The sequence below is a fragment of the Heptranchias perlo genome, chromosome 8 (genome assembly GCF_035084215.1).
Source record: "Heptranchias perlo isolate sHepPer1 chromosome 8, sHepPer1.hap1, whole genome shotgun sequence".
Classification (NCBI taxonomy): domain Eukaryota; kingdom Metazoa; phylum Chordata; class Chondrichthyes; order Hexanchiformes; family Hexanchidae; genus Heptranchias; species Heptranchias perlo.
The window spans coordinates 21,941,980-21,964,527 of NC_090332.1; the positions used below are offsets into that span (position 1 = coordinate 21,941,980).

The 22,548-nt window shown below is 41.1% G+C and overlaps 1 protein-coding gene across 1 annotated transcript in view; it reads right to left on the reverse strand.

Annotated features, from left to right (window-relative positions):
* The window catches only part of srbd1 (S1 RNA binding domain 1), a 241,463-nt gene that overhangs the window by 31,160 nt on the left and 187,755 nt on the right, over window positions 1-22,548 (reverse strand). Inside the window, exons 19-20 of the mRNA XM_067988785.1 lie at window positions 20,958-21,134; window positions 20,436-20,630 (exon numbers count right to left, since the gene is read on the reverse strand). Of these exons, the coding sequence (XP_067844886.1) occupies window positions 20,436-20,630; window positions 20,958-21,134 (372 nt within the window). The remainder of the gene's footprint in view (window positions 1-20,435; window positions 20,631-20,957; window positions 21,135-22,548) is intronic.

Sequence of the window (22,548 nt, forward strand, 5' to 3'; positions counted from 1 at the left end):
ACAGATAACATTTGTTCGCTGGTGGGGTAACGTGTAGCGTGACATGAACCCAAGATCCCGGTTGAGGCCGTCCTCATGGGTGCGGAACTTGGCTATCAATTTCTGCTCGACGATTTTGCGTTGTCGTGTGTCTCGAAGGCCGCCTTGGAGTACGCTTACCCGAAGGTCGGTGGATGAATGTCCATGACTGCTGAAGTGTTCCCCGACTGGGAGGGAACCCTCCTGTTTGGCGATTGTTGCGCGGTGTCCGTTCATCCGTTGTCGCAGCGTCTGCATGGTCTCGCCAATGTACCATGCTCTGGGGCATCCTTTCCTGCAACGTATGAGGTAGACAACGTTGGCCGAGTCACAGGAGTATGAACCATGCACCTGGTGGGTGGTGTCATCTCGTGTGATGGTGGTATCTGTGTCGATGATCTGGCATGTCTTGCAGAGGTTACCGTGGCAGGGTTGTGTGGCGTCGTGGACGCTGTTCTCTTGAAAGCTAGGTAGTTTGCTGCGAACGATGGTCTGTTTGAGGTTGGGTGGCTGTTTAAAGGCGAGTAGTGGAGGTGTGGGGATGGCCATAGCGAGGTGTTTGTCCTCATTGATGACATGTTGAAGGCTGCGGAGAACATGGCGTAGTTTCTCCGCTCCGGGGAAGTACTGGACGACAAAGGGTACTCTGTTGGTTGCGTCCCGTGTTAGTCTCCTGAGGAGGTCTATGCGATTTTTTGCTGTGGCCCGTCGGAACTGTCGATCGATGAGTCGAGCGTCATATCCCGTTCTTACTAGGGCGTCTTTCAGCGTCTGTAGGTGTCCATCGCGTTCCTCCTCGTCTGAGCAGACCCTGTGTATTCGCAGGGCCTGTCCATAGGGGATGGCCTCTTTGACGTGGTTAGGGTGGAAGCTGGAAAAGTGGAGCATCGTGAGGTTGTCCGTGGGCTTGCGGTAGAGTGAGGTGCTGAGGTGCCCGTCTTTGATGGAGATTCGTGTGTCCAAGAAAGAAACTGATTCTGAGGAGTAGTCCATGGTGAGCTTGATGGTGGGATGGAACTTGTTGATGTTATCGTGTAGTCTCTTTAGTGATTCCTTGCCGTGGGTCCATAGAAAGAAAATGTCGTCGATGTATCTGGTGTATAGTGTTGGTTGGAGGTCTTGTGCAGTGAAGAAGTCCTGCTCGAACTTGTGCATGAAAATGTTGGCGTATTGGGGTGCGAATTTGGTCCCCATGGCTGTTCCGTGTGTTTGGGTAAAGAACTGGTTATCGAAGGTGAAGACATTGTGATCCAGGATGAAGCGGATGAGTTGTAGGATGGCTTCCGGAGATTGGCTGTTGTTGGTGTTGAGTATTGATGCTGTCGCAGCGATGCCGTCATCGTGGGGGATACTGGTGTATAGTGCCGAGACGTCCATCGTGGTGAGAAGTGTTCCTGGTTCAACTGGTCCGTGGGTACTGAGTTTTTGTAGGAAGTCTGTAGTGTCACGACAGAAACTGGGGGTTCCCTGTACGATGGGTTTCAGGATGCCCTCGATGTATCCAGAGAGGTTCTCACACAGGGTTCCGTTGCCTGATACGATGGGACGTCCGGGTGTGTTGGCTTTGTGTATCTTTGGGAGGCAGTAGAAGTCTCCCACGCGGGGATTACGTGGGATGAGAATGCGTAGGATGCTTTGAAGGTCTGGATCGAAGGTCTTGATCAGTTTGTTGAGCTGGTGGGTGTGTTCTTTGGTCGGATCTGCGGGTAACCGTCTGTAGTGTTCCTGGTTGTCCAGTTGTCGGTATGCTTCTTTGCAATAGTCTGTTCTGTTCTGTATGACTATGGCTCCTCCTTTGTCCGCTGGTTTGATGACGATGTTGCGGTTGGTCTTGAGAGCGTTGATGGCGTTGCGTTGTGCTCGAGAAGACAGTCCAGAATGTCACCCGAGCACAACGCAACGCCATCAACGCTCTCAAGACCAACCGCAACATCGTCATCAAACCAGCGGACAAAGGAGGAGCCATAGTCATACAGAACGGCAAGGAATCACTAAAGAGACTACACGATAACATCAACAAGTTCCATCCCACCATCAAGCTCACCATGGACTACTCCTCAGAATCAGTTTCTTTCTTGGACACACGAATCTCCATCAAAGACGGGCACCTCAGCACCTCACTCTACCGCAAGCCCACGGACAACCTCACGATGCTCCACTTTTCCAGCTTCCACCCTAACCACGTCAAAGAGGCCATCCCCTATGGACAGGCCCTGCGAATACACAGGGTCTGCTCAGACGAGGAGGAACGCGATGGACACCTACAGACGCTGAAAGACGCCCTAGTAAGAACGGGATATGACGCTCGACTCATCGATCGACAGTTCCGACGGGCCACAGCAAAAAATCGCATAGACCTCCTCAGGAGACTAACACGGGACGCAACCAACAGAGTACCCTTTGTCGTCCAGTACTTCCCCGGAGCGGAGAAACTACGCCATGTTCTCCGCAGCCTTCAACATGTCATCAATGAGGACAAACACCTCGCTATGGCCATCCCCACACCTCCACTACTCGCCTTTAAACAGCCACCCAACCTCAAACAGACCATCGTTCGCAGCAAACTACCTAGCTTTCAAGAGAACAGCGTCCACGACGCCACACAACCCTGCCACGGTAACCTCTGCAAGACATGCCAGATCATCGACACAGATACCACCATCACACGAGATGACACCACCCACCAGGTGCATGGTTCATACTCCTGTGACTCGGCCAACGTTGTCTACCTCATACGTTGCAGGAAAGGATGCCCCAGAGCATGGTACATTGGCGAGACCATGCAGACGCTGCGACAACGGATGAACGGACACCGCGCAACAATCGCCAAACAGGAGGGTTCCCTCCCAGTCGGGGAACACTTCAGCAGTCATGGACATTCATCCACCGACCTTCGGGTAAGCGTACTCCAAGGCGGCCTTCGAGACACACGACAACGCAAAATCGTCGAGCAGAAATTGATAGCCAAGTTCCGCACCCATGAGGACGGCCTCAACCGGGATCTTGGGTTCATGTCACGCTACACGTTACCCCACCAGCGAACAAATGTTATCTGTTTTTAATATAATGGGTCATTTGCTGGCTCTCTCTGCCTTCCGGATGTTTCTGCCTCTCTCTGTGTTTTTTTTTTCTCTGTTTTTTTTCCCTGTTAGTTTTTTTGTTGAATGTGTATTCGGGGGTTCTGCAGGTAACACCTCTCTGTCTGAACACGGTGATTGCCTTGGCAACGGGCAGTTGCAGGGGCAGTCTGTAAACACCATGTATTGTTCAATATGTATAAATGCGTAGGCTTCAAGGAGCTCTTGAAACATTTGCCTGAGGAAGGAGAAAATCTCCGAAAGCTTGTGAATTTAAAATAAAATTGCTGGACTATAACTTGGTGTTGTAAAATTGTTTACAATTGTCAACCCCAGTCCATCACCGGCATCTCCACATCATTACTTAGCGTAGCACAGGGATAACAACATGCCCTATTTAGCAGTGATATAGGGCATTTGTCTTATGCCTCAGCAGATAGTATAGGCAATTTTTACAACTTGAATTGTAGTTTCGTCTTTTCCAATTTCAAAACTCAAGAGGCCGGTTACACACATACGGGTAAATGCTTTGGAATTAATGCTTTAGTTCCAATGCCACATAAAACATTCCTTCAAAATTGGGATATGGCCATGGCAGTACATTGGGAATTATAAATTCACTGCTCTGCTTCATTTCCTAGTTTCCCACTACAGTGGGAAACTAGGAAATTAATGGTCCTGAAAATTACCCAAATAGTTAAAAGACTGATAAGTCACTTGAGAGGTACAAAATGAACATTACTTCAGGAAATTTGTGACTGTTATACCAACAGAAACGTAGCTATTTAATCCTACAGAACAAATTCACAATGTGAGAAAATGAAGTACAGTAATAAAATTCTATTTGCTGCTATTAAAATAAAATAGCGATAGTAATACCCTGGTTTCTAAAAGTATGTCCCATAGTAAACAATATGGTACACGGAAAACATGTGCAAGTGTGTTTCAAGACAATCACAATCAACGAGTTCCAATGACCCAGTAACCGCTGCTGTCACTAGGCATATTTAGCATTTTGTTACCAATAAGCTGGAACAAAAAAATTACATTTAAGTCACAATACTTTAATAGTTCTTGTGCAATAATCATTGCAAACTGTTCCCAGCAGTGACATATTTCACAAACATGACTGTCAATGCAAAGTTGCACTCCCAATTTTGTGGATCTGTCGCCAATTGTCCACAAAGCTCAGGAAGATCTACAAGGCCAGCAATGCCAAAAGTACCTTGCTGGCCTGTCTGATTGCTAGACTCGAACAAATGCTAGAGATGTGTGCTGTTCATATCTGCCACTGTTAATAGTTTGTTCAGAGGCAACAAATGAAAACTTTGTTACCAAAGGGTTTTGCTGCCTTCGATAGCAAGACTGTCATGGTCGCTTATACTACAGGGTTTCAGTCAACCGTGATCATGCCACTGGAGGCAAACCCAGGCGGTATTAAATTCGTACGTCACACTGTTTCCCCCAGCACCGCTGCCAGTGACAGGCCAGTACTTCACTCTCGTGTTATACAGTTCGCTCCAAAAACAACTCAAGTTTGGAGGAGCAAAATTTATAATTTTGTTTTTCACATTTCAACAAAACACAGTGCAAATATTTTACATGATCGGCACTATTTTATACTGAAAACTTAGTGACTTACTAAAAACTATTTTCCCACTCAGTTCAATGAGAAAAATCCTGATATATATAATCCTGATCGCAATCTAATAATTTTCTCCAATTAGCCCTGTTTTCGGTATTGGCATTCTGAAAATAACCAGTGCTTTGTCAATCTTAGCTTCAGGCCTCGAAACAACAGGCTAGGAAAATTGAAAAGCTCCAATAACAATAAAGGCTGGAGATGTGGCAGAGGAGAAGGCAGGTTAAAAACAGCCAGAAAGCTCAATGTCATGTTTGGAGAGTTCAGAAGTGGAAGAATCTAGAGTGGTTCCTTGAAAGTGTATTTTCTGCAGATTGAAGAGAGCTTTGTAGTCTCTGAACTCTGTCTTACTTCCTGGTTTGTCACAAAGTTCACAGCAGTAACCTATTAAATAGTAAGAGTAAGCTAGGTAAGTACATGAATGAGTCAGGAATAGAAAGATACGCTGATAGGGTTAGATGAAGATGGGTGGAAGGAGGATCACGTGGAGCATAAACTCCGGCATAGACCTATTGGGCCATATGACCTTTTTATGCGCTATAAATTCTATGTAATTCTATGTAAATAGAAACCATCAACAGTCACTTATATTTTCAATATACAACAATAAAAGTAAATAAATATTTGTAATTAAATACTACAGTAGTATTGCATGTCCAGGATGTCAATTGTGTTGTCACTGGACTTATTTAGTTCATTACACTACTACACTATTGCAATTCATCATAGTGCCATAAAGCTCAAAGAGCTCTCCTCAGACAAAATTTATAACTGTACTATCTTCATAAATGACTTGGATTTGGTGTTGGGGGGGGATGGTCCACATGTTCGGGAATGATACGAGAATTTATGCCAGTGTTAGGATAATGGAGGAGAACAAATTTCTGCAAACACATTTAGATGTGCTGGGAGAATAGGCCATACTCTGGAAAATGGTATTTAACCTAGATAAGTTCAGTATTATGCATGTGGGGAGGATCAACACCATGTATAGTTACACTTTACATGAGACAGAACTGAAATTGGCTGACAGAAAAGGATCCTGGCGTTATAGTTCATGATTCTCTAAAGATTCGTGAACAAAGCATACCATTTTGACCTTGTACAAGACTTTGGTTAGACTACATTTAGAATACTGCATCCAGTTTTGATCCCCTCATATAGTGGCTGATATAGAGGCTTTGGAAAAGGTTCAGAGTAAGGCCAGAAGAATGATTCCCAGCTGAAGCAACCTGAGTTATGCAGATAGGATTTAAAGCTAGATCTATTCACTTTAGAGATGTGTAGACCTCAGGGTGATTTGATATGTGCTATTCATCATTCCTCAACCTCCAACAATACCACCCTGCAACTATTCGCTGCAATGTGTGCAGGAAGAGCATGAATTGATTTGTTCTTCGATTTTCCCTTTTTACCTATTGGAAAAGTGCCTTCCCTAAGGCTGTTGACTCACGATGTAAGTTAACATGGGCAGGAAACTGCGCCCAGCAGTACATGGCACAATGCCCATTCAAGTGGGTGAAAAAAAGGACTATAGTGTAGAACAATTAGGTGAAATGGAACCATGTAACAAGACAAGTGCTTTTGTTTAGTTGTGGTTTACCGGGATTTTCACCATCTTGTATACATTACATATATTTAGTATAAACTAGAAGCTTTTAAAATTTTTCTTAGATACAGTGTTCCTTTAAAGATATTATATGGAAGTTACCATCCCATTGCTCCAGTTCCAATGAGTCATTCTGCCTTACTACATAATCATTCCCGGCAAAGCTATTTAAAAATCGAGAATATCAAGTTCATCACATTAATGCAATTTGATATGCCATTACATCTATACCCGTTGCACCAAGAGAATTCATAATGATGCAACACAATCACTTTAAAAACAAAACATTTAAACCATAGCTTATGCTTTGTTTCATAGAATTTGTGATTGATCTATACACAATACCAAGCCACAAAAGTCAAACCATCAGTAGCAGCAAACAGCATTTACAAAAGGTTACTCTGAATGCTCATCTCCAATGCAATGAAAATGCTCAAGTTGTAACTGACAGAATTGTATTTGCAATAATATTTACTATGTAATTAGAATAACACAATTACCCCATTATACATGATTAATTACATGACTTAAAAAATTAAAACTGTGTGGTCGAGAAACTACAACTCAACTAAAGGATGTTCTATTATTAGTCCACGTTTTTAAAAACAGCTGTTTATTCACAGCACAAAGTGAATTTATAAAAGTTCTATATTTCTGTAGCTTTCCCAATTTGTAATTTCTAAGATTTAAGATCAGAAATCATTTTAACACATTACAGAATACAAAATACATATTTTAAAACATGCAAAAACCATTCAGTATGCAAAAAAACATTAAATTAACCTAGGCTAACATTTTGATATTCACGGCTTCAATAATAGGGAAGCTGTGTTTATAGCGCAACAGACCAAGACCAAGACATAATTTAAGTTCACATCACAATAAGGAATATACGGGAGAAAAAGTCTCTTACTGATTTTCTCCATTTTTCTGAAATTAACAGTAGTTAAATATGCTGCAACAAATTTACGACAAAATTTCAATAGTTAGTCTTTATCAGACTTATTGCTGACTAAACTAGAGTTCCAGTCACCTTAGTGTGCATTCCTGTAATCTGTGGTTAAAAATAACTCGGTAAAAACAAACACATTCGGTCACAAGACCTGAAAGAACTTCAGGTCCTAAGTCATCAAAATCACTGACTCTTTGTCCTACAACATTCAACATTCAACACTTCTTTCATCTTCAAACAGCATTAGATTACTGCCCTAAAATCACTTTAGGGTAGTTGTTCAAAATCCATTCATTTTACATTGTGGCTTTATTGCTTTTAGTCCCATTTTTATGCCAATGGAAATTGCCTACACACAAAAAATTAATATTTCCACATGAAACAAATGCACTAGAAACAGCAGTGAAAAAAAAAAGTAAAAGAGAAAATTCATTTATTGAAAAAAAAATTGGATTTCAGACACCATCTGGATCCTCAATAGGATTTCTGCATTTTAAATCACTTTGAGCTATGTGTTATGATTTAAAAGTTGCATTTAGGATGCAAAATAATACACCCTATATTTGTGAACCAATTGAACAGCATTAAGTTTAAACTAGGAAAAACTATAAAGCACCATCCAATAAGTGAGGGATATTAAAATGCTATGTGCAATATTTTTAAAACATGTCTGCACTCTTTACAAAGTATGAAATAATGCCTATCACACAACAAAACTGAATGAGCACTTTCATAAAATAAAATCAGATGACAAGCACCGCATTACCACAAAATTCCTATTCTTTCCAAACTAGGAGCATATTTGCCATCATCCTACATCTACTTTTAAATGGTTTTCATTCCCTGAAATCATACAGCTTCTTGACTTATATTTTACAACAACAATTTGAATTTATATAGCCTTTAACATAGAAAAAAATGCCCCAAAGCATTTCACTGAGGCACAATCAAAATATTGGATGCAGAGTCAAGGAAGAGGATATTAGGAGTGAGCAAAATCTTGGTCAAAGTGATGGGTTTTAAGGAGGGTATTAATGGAAGAGAGGCAGATAGAAAGGCTTTTGGAGGGATTTCCAGAACATGGGGCTGAATGAGGTTAGAGATAGGGAGGAGAGGCACCATGAGGAATTTAAACATGAGGATAACAATTTTAAATTGGAGGCATTGGAGGGACTCGAAGCCAATGTAGGTCAGCGAGGGGAGGGTTGATGGGTGAGAGGGCTGATGGTGGGGAGGACCTGGTTCAGGATAGGGTACAGACAGCAGAATTTTGGATGAGCTGAAGTCTACAAAGGATGGAGGATTCGAGGCTGGCTAGGAAAGCATTGGAATAGTCGTCTAGAGATGAGAAAGACATGGATGAGGGTTTTAGCACTTAGGCCGGGGCGGAGGCTTGTGACATTTCGGAGGTGGAAGTAGGCGGTCTTTATGATGGTGAGGATATGGGGTTGGAAGTTCAGCTCAGGGTTGAACTTATGAATAGTCTGCTTCAGCCTGAGGCAGTGATCAGAGTGGGGTAGCAGGGTCCTAAGATGATGGCTTAAATCTTACCAATGTTTAGCAGAAGAAACTGAGGCTCATCCAAGACTAGATGTTGGACAAGCAGCCTGACAACACAGAGACAGACTCTTCTGTATCCAGTTTAAGTAATAATAGATATCAGTACACCTGACACCTCAAAATCTGAAGATACGTGCTAATGAGAATATTAAATCTAAGTCTTACAGCCAGTGACTCCATTAAAAATCAGTTTAAAAGAATTATAATCAACTTCAACAGCCTTCTCATTGCCCTCCCCAATTTTTGCATTTTGAATACTTCTATTTAAGCAGGCATTGATGCCAACATCAAAAGCACCTGATTGGAGGAGAAATTGAGACCGACACTAAGTGGGAGGTGCAATAATACACAGCTGAAGTAACAACCTTGCTCAAGCATTTCGGGTTAACAAGCATGTTTACTGATTTAGCTCCCTCACAGAATGTCTCACTCCTTACATTACATTTCCGTTAATGTTCACTATGCCATATTATTATGCCAAACTGCCAAATCTCACACCAATTTGGCTGAACTGCAGCCACCAATACCCTTCCATGGTTGCAGTTCAGCAGTGGAATAATGTGTTGCCTCCAATCTAATCGTCAGGATTCTAGAATTCAAGGTGCATCTTAACAGCATGACATGATACTGAATTGACTCCCACACCCTCCTTCCCCATTTACTGGTACAAGTTCAACCCCTCAGGGTATAGATTCTCACCAGTAGGCACATCTAACATCTGCACAGCCAAGTCAGACTTCCCATAGGATGCTCTGACATAATGAACAAAACCTTTCTAATAGGACAGCATACAAAAGAGAATTAAAACTATGCTCTTTGGGTCAAATGGTAACAATAGCGACCAATCTTATGCTCCCTAGGTGCCCACATAGAAAGAAAATAAAGCAGGCAAACGAACCAGAGCATTAACCTATAAGGGGCTAATACACAAATTGGAATTTTGTAAAAAGCACACAGAACGTACCCCAGCTGGGCCGTGATCATACAGTGTGCCCTTTAGCACTGACCTGCACAATACATCACCTGCATCAGAAACAAATGAAGTTTCCATGGTTAGGCTGGCATTTTTATGACATCTGCCAAGGTCTTTAAATAAAGTGCAAAATGCAATAGTCCATTCATAAATGCTGACACTTAATTTCTGACATAAAATGTCCGTCACCGACTTTTTGTGGATGTCTTAGAGGGAGGGGCTCCCAAAGTCTCTCTCGGATGGAGGCTTTGAGGAAACTAAGGAGAATCTGGTATCCTTGACAGAAAAATGCCAGGGAACCACAGGGCAACTGATTTGACTCCCTGAGCAAGACTTTTAATGACTTGGTGAAATCAACAAGAAATATGATCCTGAGCATAGAGAGGCAGACTAGAATGTCACAAATAGTGGAGGTGCAAGGACCTGATTTAGAATGTCCCTGTCTAACTAGAGGCTATTGGGAATAGAGTTGGGGTAAGGGAGGAGGATGTTTATAATGAATTGCCTGATGATGCATTGTTAGAACAAAACTGCAAACTCTAGTCTGCCTCGCATGTCTCCAAAGAGTTCAGGTAGACAGAAGCTGCCATGGCTGAACCTCAACATTCTGTTTCAATCCAAAATTGTCCATAAAAGAAACCTGATGTCAAATATTTGCATGCTATTTCTCCTTCCTACAGAATAATCCTTCATGGTATTGTTGCTTGAATATGACCATTCAAATGAAGACAATAAGAATATTTACATACCTACCACAACACAACATAATAAGATAAAAATTGAGAAAGACGTAAGTAAGACAAAGGCCAAAGTAATAAATTGGAAAAAAGCTGATTTTCAGGGGATAAGAATGGAACTAGGTGTAAAATGTCAGACAGCCAGGTGGTGGAACACTAGAGCCTAGTCTTCAGTTGCTTCCAAGCCTTTATTCACAGAGATCACCTTTACACATCGTGCATCCCCTAGATATGCTCCCTCCCATAAATGGATACAAGAGAGTCTCCAATTGATACCCACCACCTGAATATAATTTACACTAATTGATACAAATCACCTGGATACAATTAACACTAGGGAAAATAAACTGGAAAAATTACTGATAAACAAAGAAATAGAACACCAATGGGAAACATTTAAAATGGTGATCAAGGGTGTCCAGGAGAAATATATCCCACTAAAATGCAAGAACAAACTAGCCAGTAATAATACACCATGAATAATGAAATAAGGGCAAAACTGAAATTAAAGAAAAAGGCACACACTAAGTACACAGACAACAAAGGAGAGGATGACAAAAGGGAATACGAAAAGGTTAGGAAAAAAGTTAAAAAACAATTAGGAAGGCAAAGAGAAACTACAAAATTATATTATCAAGGAATATAAAAAGAAATAGTAACATATTCTACAGACAGCTAAATAACAAAAGAAAAATCAGGATAGGGCTACTAAGGGATATACACGATAAACTCACAGGTAATGACAGCAAAATGGCAGAAATATTAAGTAATTACTTTGTCTCAGTATTTCCCAGAGAGACTAACATGCTGGGCATGACATTAGGAGAAGAGATCAAAAAAGATATAAAGACATTTAAGATAGAAAGGGAGTAGATAATTGAAAAACTAATCAAACTTAGAGAGTATAAAACCCCTGACCCGGATGGATTGCATCCACACATAATAAAAGTTAGGGAAGAGATAGTAGAGACACTATTTCATATGTAGAAAAATTCATTAGAAAAGGGAATAGTGCCAGAGGACTGTGACAGCTAACGTGATTCCTACATTTAAAAAGGGGGATGGAACCAGTCCAGGGAACTACAGGCCAATTAGCTTAACGTCAGTGGTAGGAAAGATAATGGAATCCTTACTCAAAGATGTAATAGACAAATATCTAGAAACCAAAAATATAATAAAGAATAGTCTGCACAGATTCCAAAAGGGAAGGTTATGCTTGACCAACCTTATTGAATTCTTTGAAGAAGTAACAGAAAGTGTAGACAAGGATAAGGCAGTACATTTAATATATTTGGATTTTCAAAAGACCTTCGATAAAGTACCGCATGGTAGACTCATGACTAAGGTCAGAACATGTGGAGTCAGGTGACAGGTAGCAGAATAGATGGCTACAAACAGAAAAGAGAGTAGGGGTTAAAGGTAATTACTCAGACTGGCAAAAGGTGGAAAGTGGTGTTCCACAAGGATTGATGCTGGGACCACTGTTGTTCACCATTTACATAAATGATTTGGACTCAGGAATCGAAGTACAATTTCAAAATTTACAGACGACACCAAATTGGGGGGTATTGTTAATACCGAGGAGGACTGCGACAAAATACAGGAAGACATTAATAAACTTGCAGAATGGCTGTGTAATTGGCAAATGAATTCCAATGTAGGTAAATGTGAGGTATAACATTTTGGTAGGAAGAATAAGAGGGCCACATACTGCTTGGATAGTGAGAGTCTAAATGGGGTAGAGGAGCAGAGGTACACGGGGGTATAGATACACAAATCACTAAAAGTAGCAACGCGGATAGCAAGGTCGTTAAACAAAGCAAACCATGCACTGGGATTCATTTCTAGACGAATAGAATTAAAAATCAGAGAAATTATGTTAAACTTGTACAGAACCTTGGTTAGACCACACTTGGAGTACTGTGAACAGTTCTGGTCTCCATATTATAAAAAGGATATAGAGGCACTGGAGAAGGTGTAAAAAAGATTTACGAGGATGATATCAGAACTGAGAGGTTATACCTATCAGGAAAGATTGAGCAGGCTGGGGCTCTTTTCTCTAGAAAAGAGAAGACTAAGGGGTGATCTAATAGAGGTCTTTAAGATTATGAAAGGGTTTGATAGGATAGAGGTAGAGAAGATGCTTCCACTTGCAGGAGAGACCAGAATTAGGGGCCATAAATATAAGATAGTCACAAATAAATCTAATAGGGAATTCAGGAGAAACTTCTTCACCCAGAGAGTGGTTAGAATGTGGAACTCGCTACCACAAGGAGTTGTTGAGGTGACTAGCATAGTTGCATTTCAGGGGAAGCTACATAAACACATGAGGTAGAAAGGAATAGAAGGATATGCTAATAGGGTTAGATGAAGTAGGGTACGAGGAGGCTCGTGTGGAGCATAAAAACTGGCATGGATCTGTTGGGCCTAATGGCCAGTTTCTGTGCTGTACATTCTATGCAATTCTAAATAAAACAAGAGTTGACTAGTACAAATTGGCTTTGAGTATCTGCTTTGTAGGAAAGCTCCATTAGTACTGCTACCTGGTTGCCTACTTGTGCAAGCAGTATTTCCATTCTGGCATCCTATTACAATCATATCCCCTAACATGGGAAACATTTGCAATAGACATGTCTCTTGCACATCTCGATTGTGCTTTGTAGGAACAGATCATTTTTGTAAAGCTACTATGCAAAGGCAGAGAGGAAGAATTCTGTTGCAATGTCCGTGTTATTATGTTTAACTAGATCGGGGTATTTCTGGGCAGTCAGTCACACAACAGTACATCTGCAGCATTAATGAAGCCCTAAAAATAAGGTTCTGATTTGACAATTATTCAGAGGACAACCCAAATGAAGAAACATTCTGTGGTTTTGCATTTTTTCTCTTTTATAATATTCATCATCAGTAAGTTCCTGAATGTCATTTAATACGAAAGAGTACATATCACACACATTTTGACGTTACAAAGAAAACTGGATATTTAAAGTGCGGAAACAGAAAGACCCTGTTTTGATATGTACGTTGGATTAATTTCTAAAAATTGAAGATGCAATTAATATTCAGCAAATAAAAAACATACACTGAATACTTAATTTGATCAAAGACAACTGAAGCGATGAAGTTAGTATTAGACTTCAGAACAACAATTTCACATTTCATTTCATTTAATTCCCTTTCACCGTAAATCTTCCAACAGGTCACTGCCACTGAACTCTGTACCCACCTTTCCCACCACTCCCTGTTCAAATCCATTTTAAAACTGTCCTGCTAGTAACACCAAGGCTGCGCTGGTCAAACCTAACAACATCCTGAGTAACTGCGACTGCAGTGAGATATTCCACTCATCCTCATTGACCTCTCCATTGCCTTTGACATGCTTGATCATTCCATCCTCCTAATCTTCATAACTGACCACCAAGGCAGCAATTTTCCTCGTTCCATTCTTACCTGTTCCAGCGCAGTCAGCTCATCTCCTCCAGGTTCCTCTGCTCCTGTGCCCACATGGTATCCTCTGGTATGTCTAACGGGTCTATCCTCTGTCCCCTCCTATTTCTCATCTGTATGCTGACGCTCACCAAGATCAGTCACAGTCACGAGGGCAGCTTTTATATATTATAAGTTGACACCCAACTCTGCCTTCATTCCACAACCACCCTGCGCTGTCTAAATGATGTCAAGTCCTGGATAAGCTGGAACTTTCTTAAGTTTAACATTGGCAACATTGAGATAATCCTGTTCAGCTCTCACTAGATACTTCATACCTCAAATTCCACCTCCTTTTCATTTGCTTGCTCAAACTGAACCAACAGGTATGCATACTCGGTCTCTTGATGGACCTTGAGCTAAACTTGAAACTCTACATCTAGACCATCAAGATTCCTTACTTCCACCTCTGAAACATGACCCCATCCACGTCCACCTCTATGCCAATGAAAGCCTCATCCGCACCATCATCGAAAGCCTCGATATCTCCAATACCCTTGTTAGTTTTCCTAGCTCCACTTTACACAAGGTAATCTAAATTTGTGGCCAGTGTCTTGTCCTGTAGAAAATTCCAAATACCCATCATTTCTGTCCTTGCCAATCTCCACTGCCTTCCTGTTCCCTTAGTACATCAACTTTAAATTCCTCATCTTCAAAATCCTCAGTTCCCTTGTTCCACCTTATGAAAAAGGAGCCTCTCCCGTTCCAGCATGGTGTGACATCCACACACCATCGCCTCCACATCCCTGTACTCTAATATTCCCTTCCTAATCCAGCAGAGGAGACAGAGGGGCATTCTGGGAGAAGTCGACTCAGTCACCTCCACTGAACAGTGGGTAGCAGAAGAACTGGTGTCGAGGAGCTGCATCTGGGCAGGACTGGAACCAATGTCCTAGGGGGAGTGTTTGCCAGTGCTGTTGGGGAGGGTTTAAACTAATGTGGCAGGGGGATGGGAACCGATGCAGGAAGTCAGTGGGAAGTAAAGTGGTGACAGAAACAAAAGGCAGTAAGGGAGAGTGTACAAAACATGACCGGACAGATGGTCTGAGAAAGCAGGGCAAAGACCAAGGGAAGTCTAGATTAAACTGCATTTATTTAAATGCAAGAAGTCTGATGGGCAAGGCAGATGAACTCAGGGCATGGATGGGTACATGGGACTGGGATGTTATAGCTATTACTGAAACATGGCTAAGGGAGGGGCAGGACTGGCAGCTCAATGTTCCAGGGTACAGATGCTATAGGAAAGATAGAGCAGGAGGTAAGAGAGGAGGGGGAGTTGCGTTCTTGATTAGGGAGAACATCACGGCAGTAGTGAGAGGGGATATATCCGAGGGTTCGCCCACTGAGTCTATATGGGTAGAACTGAAAAATAAGGGAGAGATCACTTTGATAGGATTGTACTACAGACCCCCAAATAGTCAACGGGAAATTGAGGAGCAAATATGTAAGGAGATTACAGATAGCTGCAAGAAAAATAGGGTGGTAATAGTAGGGGATTTTAACTTTCCCAACATTGACTGGGACAGCCATAGCATTAGGGGCTTGGATGGAGAGAAATTTGTTGAGTGTATTCAGGAGGAATTTCTCATTCAGTATGTGGATGGCCCGACTAGAGAGGGGGCAAAACTTGACCTCCTCTTGGGAAATAAGGAAGGGCAGGTGACAGAAGTGTTAGTGAGGGATCACTTTGGGACCAATGATCATAATTCCATTAGTTTTAAGATAGCTATGGAGAATGATAGGTCTGGCCCAAAAGTTAAAATTCTAAATTGGGGAAAGGCCAATTTTGATGGTATTAGACAGGAACTTTCAGAAGTTGATTGGGAGAGTCTGTTGGCAGGCAAAGGGACGTCTGGTAAGTGGGAGGCTTTCAAAAGTGTGTTAACCTGGGTTCAGGGTGAGCACATTCCTTATAAAGTGAAGGGCAAGGCTGGTAGAAGTAGGGAACCTTGGATGACTCGGGAGATTGCGGCCCTAGTCAAAAAGAAGAAGGAGGCATATGACATGCATAGACAGCTGGGATCAAGTGGATCCCTTGAAGAATATAGAGATTGCCGGAGTAGAGTTAAGAGAGAAATCAGGAGGGCAAAAAGGGGACATGAGATTGCTTTGGCAGATAAGGCAAAGGAGAATCCAAAGAGCTTCTACAAATACATAAAGGGCAAAAGAGTAACTAGGGAGAGAGTAGGGCCTCTTAAGGATCAACAAGGTCATCTATGTGCGGAACCACAAGTGACGGGTGAGATCCTAAATGAATATTTCACATCGGTATTTACGGTTGAGAAAGGCATGGATGTTAGGGAACTTGGGGAAATAAATAGTGATGTCTTGAGGAGTGTACATATTACAGAGAGGGAGGTGCTGGAAGTCTTAACGCGCATCAAGGTAGATAAATCTCCGGGACCTGATGAAATGTATCCCAGGACGTTATGGGAGGTTAGGGAGGAAATTGCGGGTCCCCTAGCAGAGATATTTGAATCATCGACAGCTACAGGTGAGATGCCTGAAGATTGGAGGGTAGCAAATGTTGTGCCTTTGTTTAAGAAGGGCGGCAGGGAAAAGCCTGGGAACTACAGACCGGTGAGCCTGACATCTGTAGTGGGTAAGTTGTTAGAGGGTATTCTGAGAGACTAGATCTACAGGCATTTGGAGAGGCAGGGACTGATTAGGAACAGTCAGCATGGTTTTGTGAGAGGAAAATCATGTCTCACGAATTTGATTGAGTTTTTTGAAGGGGTAACCAAGAAGATAGATGAGGGCTGTGCAGTAGACGTGGTCGACATGGACTTTCGCAAAGCCTTTGACAAGGTACCGCATGGTAGGTTGTTACATAAGGTTAAATCTCACGGGATCCAAGGTGAGGTAGCCAATTGGATACAAAATTGGATTGACGACAGAAGACAGAGGGTGGTTGTAGAGGGTTGTTTTTCAAACTGGAGGCCTGTGACCAGCGGTGTGCCTCAGGGATCGGTGCTGGGTCCGCTGTTATTTGTTATTTATATTAATGATTTGGATGAGAATTTAGGAGGCATGGTTAGTAAGTTTGCAGATGACACCAAGATTGGTGGCATTGTGGACAGTGAAGAAGGTTATCTAGGATTGCAACGGGATCTTGATAAATTGGGCCAGTGGGCCGATGAATGGCAGATGGAGTTTAATTTAGATAAATGTGAGGTGATGCATTTTGGTAGATCGAATCGGGCCAGGACCTACTCCGTTAATGGTAGGGCGTTGGGGAGAGTTATAGAACAAAGAGATCTAGGAGTATAGGTTCATAGCTCCTTGAAAGTGGAGTCACAGGTGGATAGGGTGGTGAAGAAGGCATTCAGCATGCTTGGTTTCATTGGTCAGAACATTGAATACAGGAGTTGGGATGTCTTGATGAAGTTGTACAAGACATTAGTAAGGCCACACTTGGAATACTGTGTACAGTTCTGGTCTCCCTATTATAGAAAGGATATTATTAAACTAGAAAGAGTGCAGAAAAGATTTACTAGGATGCTACCGGGACTTGATGGTTTGACTTATAGGGAGAGGTTGGATAGACTGAGACTTTTTTCCCTGGAGAGTAGGAGGTTTAGGGGTGATCTTATAGAAGTCTATAAAATAATGAGGGGCATAGATAAGGTAGATAGTCAAAATCTTTTCCCAAAGGTAGGGGAGTCTTTAACGACGGGGCATAGATTTAAGGTGAGAAGGGAGAGATACAAAAGGGTCCAGAGGGGCAATTTTTTCACTCAAAGGGTGGTGAGTGTCTGGAACGAGCTGCCAGAGGCAGTAGTAGAGGCGGGTCCAATTTTGTCTTTTAAAAAGCATTTGGACAGTTACATGGGTAAGATGGGTATAGAGGGATATGGGCCAAGTGCAGGCAATTGGGACTAGCTTAGTGGTATAAACTGGGCGACATGGACATGTTGGGCTGAAGGGCCTGTTTCCATGTTGTAAACTTCTATGATTCTATGAATCCTTTTCACTTCAAAATATCTCTCCCAAATTTCAAAAACTTCCTCAAAACTCACCTCTTTGTTCCTGCCTTTAGTCGCCACCACCCCCCCACCCCCCCACCCCCCGCCCACTTCTCACCCACTCCCTGCTCAGAGTCTACCATTATCACCGCCAAGTATCTTTGGAATGTTGTGTTACATGAAAGTCGCTTTATAAATGCAAGTTGTTTTTGTTGTGGACTCTGCTGCTCACCTCAAACAGCTTTAGTTCAAGGATGCAATTCGTATTGTGCTGCAATTGAATAAATATTGTCATTCAAGTATCTATGTATTTGACAGAAAGCCTTTCAATCTTACCACCAAATTCATATTTTGGAAATGCTGCCCAAAAATAAACCTGAGACAAATTTTGTGGGGCTACAAGTTCACTCCTCATCTTAATGCAACTGAAAATTGAAAAAGCATCACAACAGAAAATTACTCGCTGTAATTGTTTTCAGCTACTGACTTTTCTATTGCTGCTCCCTGAAGAATAGAAATACAAAGAGGCTTGGAGGAGACGTTATAATACCAGTAAACACAGTGCTTCCTGTTCTGACCAATGGATCAACTGATCTGGCAGTCCACCAAATCCCACTGAATAGTGGTGTAATTACATCTATATCAAATATATTTTGAAAATGACTATCCAACTGCTAACAACAGTTTATGTCATAGACATCATTTCACAAGCTCCCTGTTTGTGAACTCCCTGCATAACAGGTCTGTTATTTTTTGTTACAATTAAGTAAGTCATCTCTGAAAACCATTACAGCTAAAGCTTTATCTCAACAACTGCTCTTGCATGCAGTAATGCCATTGGGATTAAAGGAAGCAATGATATCTATGTACATCTTCTTCTATAAAAAATGCAAAAATCAATGAATTTGTCCCCCCACCTTTCCATCATGCGCTAACAGCATCAGACTAAACTAACTTTACATTACCTAAGCCATCTCTGCAATGCATATATGTGTAACTAAAAATCCAGAACTAACAAACAGAATGTTAAAGATTATGCCACTCCACTTAAACACACACATCTGTTGCATGCTCCTAGCAGGGCTGTTACAACTTGGTAACTTCAGGGCATTTTAGTAAGGTTTCAAAAAAACTGGTTCAAAGGAACTCCCTTGGTAAGAAAACCCACATCGGCTAACCCAAACCCCTTGGGGAAAGGATCCCTCTGTATGCTATGTAATAAAATCGTAAACCAGTTTATAAAGAACAAGCTTACAATTCTGCTATGCATAGAGGAAACCACCCTCTTGTCAATCAAAAATTTAGAACTGATTCAGTATTTAGTATTCAAAGGCAGAGACTGAGAATATAATGCTATTTCAGAGAAAACAATGGTCGAGGTTGTTGAGTCACTCCATCTATTCTGTCTTAGTCAGTTGGTCAGCCAGAGGACATTGCCTTTGTTTATCTCATTATATGGTTAAATGGCTATATCGCGGAGAAAGTAACAGATGTATAGCACCTGGATTCCCGATACATTCACCAGGTGTCTGAGATGGAGTCAAAGGCCCCATTCCTGAGACAGTGTTGATATTCTGAAAAAAAATCCTACCAGAGCTTAACCCAATCAGCTGACACCCATTTAGCACTCTCTGTCCTGCCTTGGTGGTGGCCTTAGTTTATCCAAATTTCACGCTTAAAAAATAAGACACGATTAAGTCCAGATAAAACCGTGTCAACTGCTAGGTTATGATGCACACATGCAAGGGTGCTTTTATAAGGAGTGTTGCTACAAGTCAGCCTCCAATCTCAGAGTTTTTAGTGTTTGATTTCACCGCCAATGGAGATGATTACTTTTATACCAGCACCTGCCAGATGCTTTGGTCTTGTACCATTCCCTGACTCCATGAATACGCAAAAAACATATGGGCCTAATTTCTCTTGTTCTGTTATGTTATGCTCTTCATTGTTATCATTTGCAGAAAACAACTGAACGTTTTAGATAATATTTTAAATATTATGGGGTAGGGGGGAAAAGATGGGGTTGCTTAAGTTATAAATTCTGGTATAATTTGGAAAGTACAACCTACTACACAAATAGTGTAATTAGTTATTTTCAACTACAGAAATTTAACAAGATTAGCTATTTTAAAAAAAATTGGCACTTTGAATTTTGTGCTTGAACAAAAACACCTGTATTATGCTTGCAATATATATATTATATAATATATATATAAAACCTTTGTACAAAATATATATATAATTAGCTGGCAATTTTTCTATTTATTACTTTGGCACACACAAGAATGGCAATTAACTTAAGGCCTCACACAAACTTGGCAATATGAACGGAGAAATATTTCAGCTGGTCCTTATGACAGAAATAAATGAAATCCAAATTACTGGGGTAGTTCACACTTTCTGCTTATGCCCTTACCTCATCGCTGTGTTATATGATTCAGGATGGATACATGTCTGATCTAAAGGATTTGGCTGCGCGGAAGCACACTGTGTTTTGCTCTTCTTTTTGCTGGATTTCCCAACTGTGCCCCCTCCAGCACCTGCCTTGAAACTGCTGCCTGCTCCCGTTGCCTGCTGACCTCCCGCAGTGCTATCAGACTGCTGCTGATTGCTGTTGAAACCAAAATGGAAATAGTGTAAGATGACATATACCAGCAAACCATGGCTCACTGCCACACAATGGCCCCAATATTGCACAGTGTATCCACTTCAAAAATTTGTTTTGTAATCAACATTTTAAAACTAGGTCAATTACAGTGTTTATTTTCTGATACATTCCTATTGCACCTCTGTCACAAATCAATTTAATTGAATTGGAACACTTCTGCATCATTCAATTGTAAAATGCCTCATTTTGAGAAGTTATAGGACTGTTTGGAGATCATTATTTTGGTTTTCTTTACATTAAAGAAAAACAAATTAGAAGAAATTTATTTACTTGCAAAAGTTCTTAATGTTTTCTGGGTTAATTCGGATGAAACCAGCACATTGTTGAAAGGTTTTTGGACCCAAGCCTTTGACTTCAGTCAGCTGTTCTCTGCTGATGAATGGTCCATTCTTCTCACGCCATTCAATTATACTTTTTGCTCTACTAGCATTGAGTCCTGCAACATGTCTGGAAAGGAGAAATTAAGTTAAATATGCTACAGATTTGGGAGAAAAATATTTTGGTCCGAGTTAGTTTTTCCACACACACACACACACACACACACTTTAAAAGGTAGAAATGTACTAGTTCTTAGAAAAGACAGTACTTTTTGCTTTCATTCTTGGAGTGCTTAGATGAGTTATCCCAGGCCTGATCAGCTGCCTGCAGTACAGACAAAATAATTCTCTCAGCAGCACTGCTTCCTGGCTTGATGTGTTAAAATGTATCAAAATATTTGTGTTGAGATTACATCAATTTTTAGACTTCTAGCATCTAAGTGTGACTTAAAATGGCTCCAAATACTATTTGCTCAATCAGGTGCTAATGTGTTCAATATTAGTTCCCTTGAAAATAAATGATGCGCATTGGGGGCGGGGGTTGAAAACTTGCCATTGGTAGGTACCAATATAAAGTTGAAAATTAAATTAGAACAGGTCAAAAGTTAAACTATTTTGAAGGAGCAAGCTTTTGCTACTTTAGAAATTATAGACATAAACGAGGCAAACTTTCTGATAGATACCACAATTCATGCTTTTAAAAAAATCATCCATAAGAGATTGGCCCCTTATAGAACCAGTCAGCTTCAGGCTCCACAAATAATTTCTACCAGCTTCAATTATTTAATTCCTTGTCGTAAATCATTCAGTTTCTGTCATTTTCGCCCAGTGCTTAAGACTCCAGCTCCTTTCAGTATCAGGACTTTTCTCAGCATGCTGTGATCTCAGTAAATTCCTGGCCTTTTTCAGTCAGGTAGCGCTTTCTTTATGTCAGAAACACAAGGATAATCATAACCACAGCACAAAATAAGGTTGCTAATCATCTAAATAAGTTGTATTTTTCACTAAAATGATCACAGGTTTTAAACTCAGTGCCAACTCATCTATTACAATGAAATGAAACACCATTTAAAACCCTGGGAATGATTACATACATCACTTATGTGTCATGCAAGAGGCTGAATTGCGCATAATTTGTGTAAATAATGTACATCCTACACAAATTACTACGATCTCATTCACCACCGACAAAGGTTGTGCTACTCTAATGATCTACTTCTGCTATGATAGGCAACATCATATCTGACCTGCAGTACCCACTGGCAGAAACAGATACAGCATGTACAGTATTAGAGGACAGTTGATGAACAACTTTTACCCAGTGTGTATAAGTCATAAACTATTAGCTTTATTTATAGAAAGCTTGCTGTAATTACACCGGAAACATTATTCAAATCTGCAATTTTTCTCAATTTGTATATTTGATCTTGTGGATTTTCTTTTAAATTAAAAATTGCCTTGCTTCCTGCCCAAGTTTACATTTCTTCCCACCTTGAGTGTCCCTATCCAAGCAACACTTCTGAGAATGGAAGAGATGATAGAAA